The sequence below is a fragment of the Pteropus medius genome, unplaced genomic scaffold (genome assembly GCF_902729225.1).
Source record: "Pteropus medius unplaced genomic scaffold, Ma_sr-lr_union100, whole genome shotgun sequence".
Lineage (NCBI taxonomy): Eukaryota > Metazoa > Chordata > Mammalia > Chiroptera > Pteropodidae > Pteropus > Pteropus medius.
Window position 1 is genome coordinate 290,046 of NW_024349227.1, and position 4,548 is coordinate 294,593.

Here is a 4,548-nt window from a genome sequence, read left to right on the forward strand (position 1 = left end):
GGCTACAGGATTTCTATCAGTATGAATACCCATCTCACCCATCTATGATCTCAGTTCTAAAAACACACTCATCCCAACCAAGTCCAAAATTGCATATACCTCTTCGAAGTGACTCAGAATTTGGCTGTATTTCTCCTTTGCTTCCTCTCCACAAGGGCATGTCATATGGGCATGCTGAAAGAATACCAAAGAATGACAGATTTTATTAAATATTCTGATTTTCTGCCCTTGCCATTGACATGAAGTAGATGGGAATTCTACTTCATTCCTATAGAAAAGTCTTTTCAGACATCATTTGGGATCACTAACCCAATCATCCATAGGAGAGGAAGCCAGCTTTTTAGGCTCAAATACAGAGCTTGTTGCTTCCTTTTAGAAACAGATAGCACCAAAAGAGTTTGTGTTCATGGTATGCCATCTTGCCTGCACTCCCCACCAAGCTCTTCCAGAGAGCCCCCATGGGAAGTGAAAATTGGATTCCTAGGTTCAATTTAGACCATATCTTGAGATTGAGTTTAATGGCTTGCTAATTGGCTTCTTAGTTGGCTTCCTGGACTCAGGGTGCACTAGTACACTATAGGATATCTCACCTACAGAAAAAGCTTAATTTCATGGATAAAAGGTAGTCGTCATTAACATCAAATAGCTAGTATTTATAGTTCTTTAAACTTTTTGTATGGAACAGAATACCCAAAAGTCAATAAAACTGAATTCTTTTTCCCTAGTCACATGGCTCAACACAGATTATAGAACTTTTGGACTCAGTCTCTCCATCCATTAAATGGGGGTAAGAAAGAGCTTGGTTGCTAAGTCATCGAAGCTATGGACTGAGATGGATCTTTTTACCCAAGACCCTTACTCACACAAAGTCGGAGGTCCTTCTTGATAGTAAGAAAAGAGTTGGCAAGACTGCTGATCTTCCGGAGGATATGGTGGTCAGGGGTCTGATAGTTTTTGAATACTGTGTTCAGGTAGAGTCTCAGTATATGGCGGAGGAGGCAGCACTGATCTGCAGGCTACAAAGAAGACTAGTATGTTGGTGGGGGGAGAGGGAAAAGACCCAGGGTGATAGAGATGCTCCTAATTCATATTTCCTCCCAGAACTCCCATGCACCACACACATACCTTTGTGTCTTGCAAAGACTCGGTCTTCCTCAAGATTCTGATGTCAATGATTTTATCTTTGGCTTGCTAAACAGAAGAAAGCAAGGCAAAAAAGAACAGATCAGTAATGGCTGCCAGAGTCTTAGACATCTAGACCTCTCATTCCCTCGCTACCACTGCTCAGGGGGCAGTGTCTCTTTCCAAAACACTTTTAAATTATGAGCTACATGTTTCCTGGCACCTTTCTGGTGAGGAGTCCCCAGCCTGCCTCTTTTTGTGATCACACTGCTGGAGGACAGAGAATGACAAGTAGAGAAGGGGAGAGGCAGCCACAAGGTTGCGGGGGGTGCCTTCCTCACATACCACAGTGTCCCGTATCTCAGAAAATCCATTGTGCATTTCCTGAAGGTTAGTGGTGACCACACAGCTTCCCAAATGGAGTATCTTCAGCCCAGCAGAAGGTGTCCAGGAGAGATAAAACACAGCCACGAGAATGCAGAGGGGGAGACCAGAGCCTTTCATCTTGTGCCAGAATCTGGAGACCACAGGAGCTAGGAATTCAAAGGAAAGAGCATGACTTACTGATTTTTCCATCTCATGCCTTAAGAAGCCAGTCCAGTCACCAAGGACATGCCTCCTCCAGATGTCCTGTAGGGTAAAATTTAATAGCTTTGTCTGGTTTTGGACAGCCTGGTTCATTCACCTAATTGTAAGAAGAACTGCTGATCCTCCTCAAGAGTAAACTTCAAGTGCTTGCTCCGGGTCTGAGTGTAGTTGGTGCTACAGGTCCCGGCTCCTTTATTCTGTCCCCATCCCAGCCCCATCATCATTGCCCAGCAGGGAAGGCCTGGAGCAGCAGGCACTTGAAGTAAGTAGATGACATCCCAGGGAAAGTGTCAAAACTTGTTTTGCTGAATTGACGTATATAGTCTTCCCTTCCAGAAAGCCAAATAGCTCACCCTTCTGATCCCTTTAGACCCGCCCAGGATCTGGGGCAAAACAGAACTCACAGAAACTGTTGCTGAGCCACCCAAAACGCTTGGGCAAAATTGTCTGGATTTTATGGCCACCCCCAGGGCAGAATTGCTTAGCTCTCTTTGGCATTTGTCTGAGATCAGATAAGTCATTTGGAGGTGACAGATTTATTTCAGCCCCAAAGGCAAATAGAAAGTCAATGATTTCATAACAATCCTGCTGCCAGAGAAAGGCAAGATGAGATGGGCAATCAGTTCAATTTCACCTAATACTTCTCCACCTCCTGTGGTGTCTACACTCCACAGCACCCTCTGCAGGAAAACTGTAGTCAGGCATACCTGGGATGAATCCAGAAGTATGCTCTTTCCTGGCCCTATAACTCAGGCTGAAGGTCTAGTAAGTAAGTGATCCCAAAGAAAAAGAAGAAAAGCAGGAGGAAATTCACTTCTTCTTGGGGTGAGGCTTGCTCCATAAGGTGGCATTTTATAGTGTGTGCTGAATTGTAAGATAAAGTGATAATGGGCCAGGATTAAGGTGAAGAGAGTGAAACACTCATCTTGAGCATAAAATGTAAGGGGGCACCAAAAGTCTCAGTAATTAAGACAAATAATATTTTAATATAATATCAAAATTATTGAAATAGTCCACAATAAACAAAATATCAATATTTTAATAAAGACAGAAATTGACAATGCCATGTGGAGCCATATTGGACAAAAGGAGAAATGAGTATTCCTGTCTCCTTATATACAATAAATGTTTTTATGTACTTTTAGTGATTAATTTTTCCCCGGAATACATGATGAAAATATTAGTGATGGGTCTTCACCAAGAAAGTAAAATTATAATAAATGACATTAGCAAAATCAAATAAGTTTCGACAGAAAGTCATATATATATTGCATTGTGTGTTCACCACCCAGAGTTAGATTTCCTTCTGTCACCAAATATTTGACTCCTTTTACCTCTATCTACCTCCCTCCTTCCCCACTACAACTTTCTTTTTGTCTTAGGCTCTACTATGGCTGGGCACAGCATTGATAATCATTACCACTTCCTGAATTTTTCCTATGTGCCAGGCAATGTGCTAGATATATTTTATATTCATGTCCACCTGAGATACCGCCAAATGTAGAAGAAAAGAATAAACAAACAAACACCAAAGTATCAGAGAGAACTCTGGGTTTGGAAACAAGAGAACTAGGTCCAAATCCCTGCTCTACAAGTTCCCATCAAGGTAAGTTGTCCCAGTTTGCCCAGAATTGACAGGGTTCCTGAGACTGAGAACTTTCAGTTTTAAAACTAGAAAACTTACAGGTAAACCTAGATGAGTCAGTCACCCTGCATCTATCTGGCCTTAGACAAGTTGACTCACCTCTGAGTTTTGTTTTCTTAGCCCTAAAATGGTGATAATTAAACACCCCAGAAACGTGTTTTGACATTTAAAAAAAATAATGCATAATTTATACACCTAGCACATAGTGGATGATCAATTCATTTTAAATAGAGAATGCTATTAGTTGCCTTGAACGTAGTAGGTATATAGTAAATATATGATAAATTCAACAATTCGATCAGCATTTATTGAGGACCCACTGTCTTGAATATAATGCTAGGTATTGGAATACAAAGATAAAAGTGACAATTCCCTACCCTCTCAGACATTTTGTCCTAATGGAAGGGGATCCTCTAGATATGGCCCCCAACACACCTAGGTAAATGATTGGGAGAACTGGGCGGATCCCTAGAAGTGTGTGAATAGTGTAGATAGAGGGAGTTCTCTTACCTGAGCTCAGAAAGGGCTGTCGTCTCTGGTCTCCTAGGAGTCTGTTTCAAAGCTAAGAGGCTTCCAGTTATTTATATATGTGTCACACGAAGGAAGTGAGCTCCCATAGGTTAGGGCTGAAACTCCCTTGGAATTTCTCTGTGGCATTGCATTTCCTCCCATCTGAAGACTGTTTAATTGTAGGATGGATTAATTACCTCGACACTTTAAGAAGTACTTCTTAGGAGGTTACTGGTTATCGTTGTTGGATAAAATATGTGGCTCTTTCTTTCTGGCTCCCTTCCAGAAGGAAGGTAAATAGTAATTAAGACAGAAGAGATCACTGAATTACAGAACTCAAAGCAAATTCCAGGAGGTTGTTTTGCCTCCTCCTTTAATTCCAATTTTCCTTATTCAGGATTCTCCCCAATCCTAGACCCAGTGGGCTCACTCCTGCTGTTCCTTCCTTGCTTTTGCTATTCCCACCATTTTTTTCCAACAATGACCATCTTTCTTTCCCTCCACTCGTCATTAAAGCGTGGGCCGCAGTTCTTCATTCCTGCACTACTCCAGACCACATCAATCCCTCCCTTCTGACTTCCAATAGCAGATTTTTCTTTGGTAAGTGAGAGAGTCTGATGTTGCCTTCTGTTTCATAGTCCTTAGCCTTTTCTCTCTAATGACACTGGAAGACATTCTAAAAC

At 41.8% G+C, this 4,548-nt stretch overlaps 1 protein-coding gene across 1 annotated transcript; it reads right to left on the minus strand.

Annotated features, from left to right (window-relative positions):
- Positions 1–18: 18 nt before the first annotated feature.
- Positions 19–3,896, minus strand: LOC120618000 (interleukin-20-like). The gene is made up of 5 exons (XM_039881886.1): positions 3,866–3,896; positions 1,468–1,655; positions 1,126–1,191; positions 864–1,016; positions 19–174 (listed from the first exon to the last, which is right to left on the minus strand). Exons 2-5 carry the CDS (start codon positions 1,624–1,626, stop codon positions 43–45), a joined length of 510 nt encoding a protein of 169 aa, XP_039737820.1. The 5' UTR covers positions 1,627–1,655; positions 3,866–3,896; the 3' UTR covers positions 19–42.
- Positions 3,897–4,548: the final 652 nt, after the last annotated feature.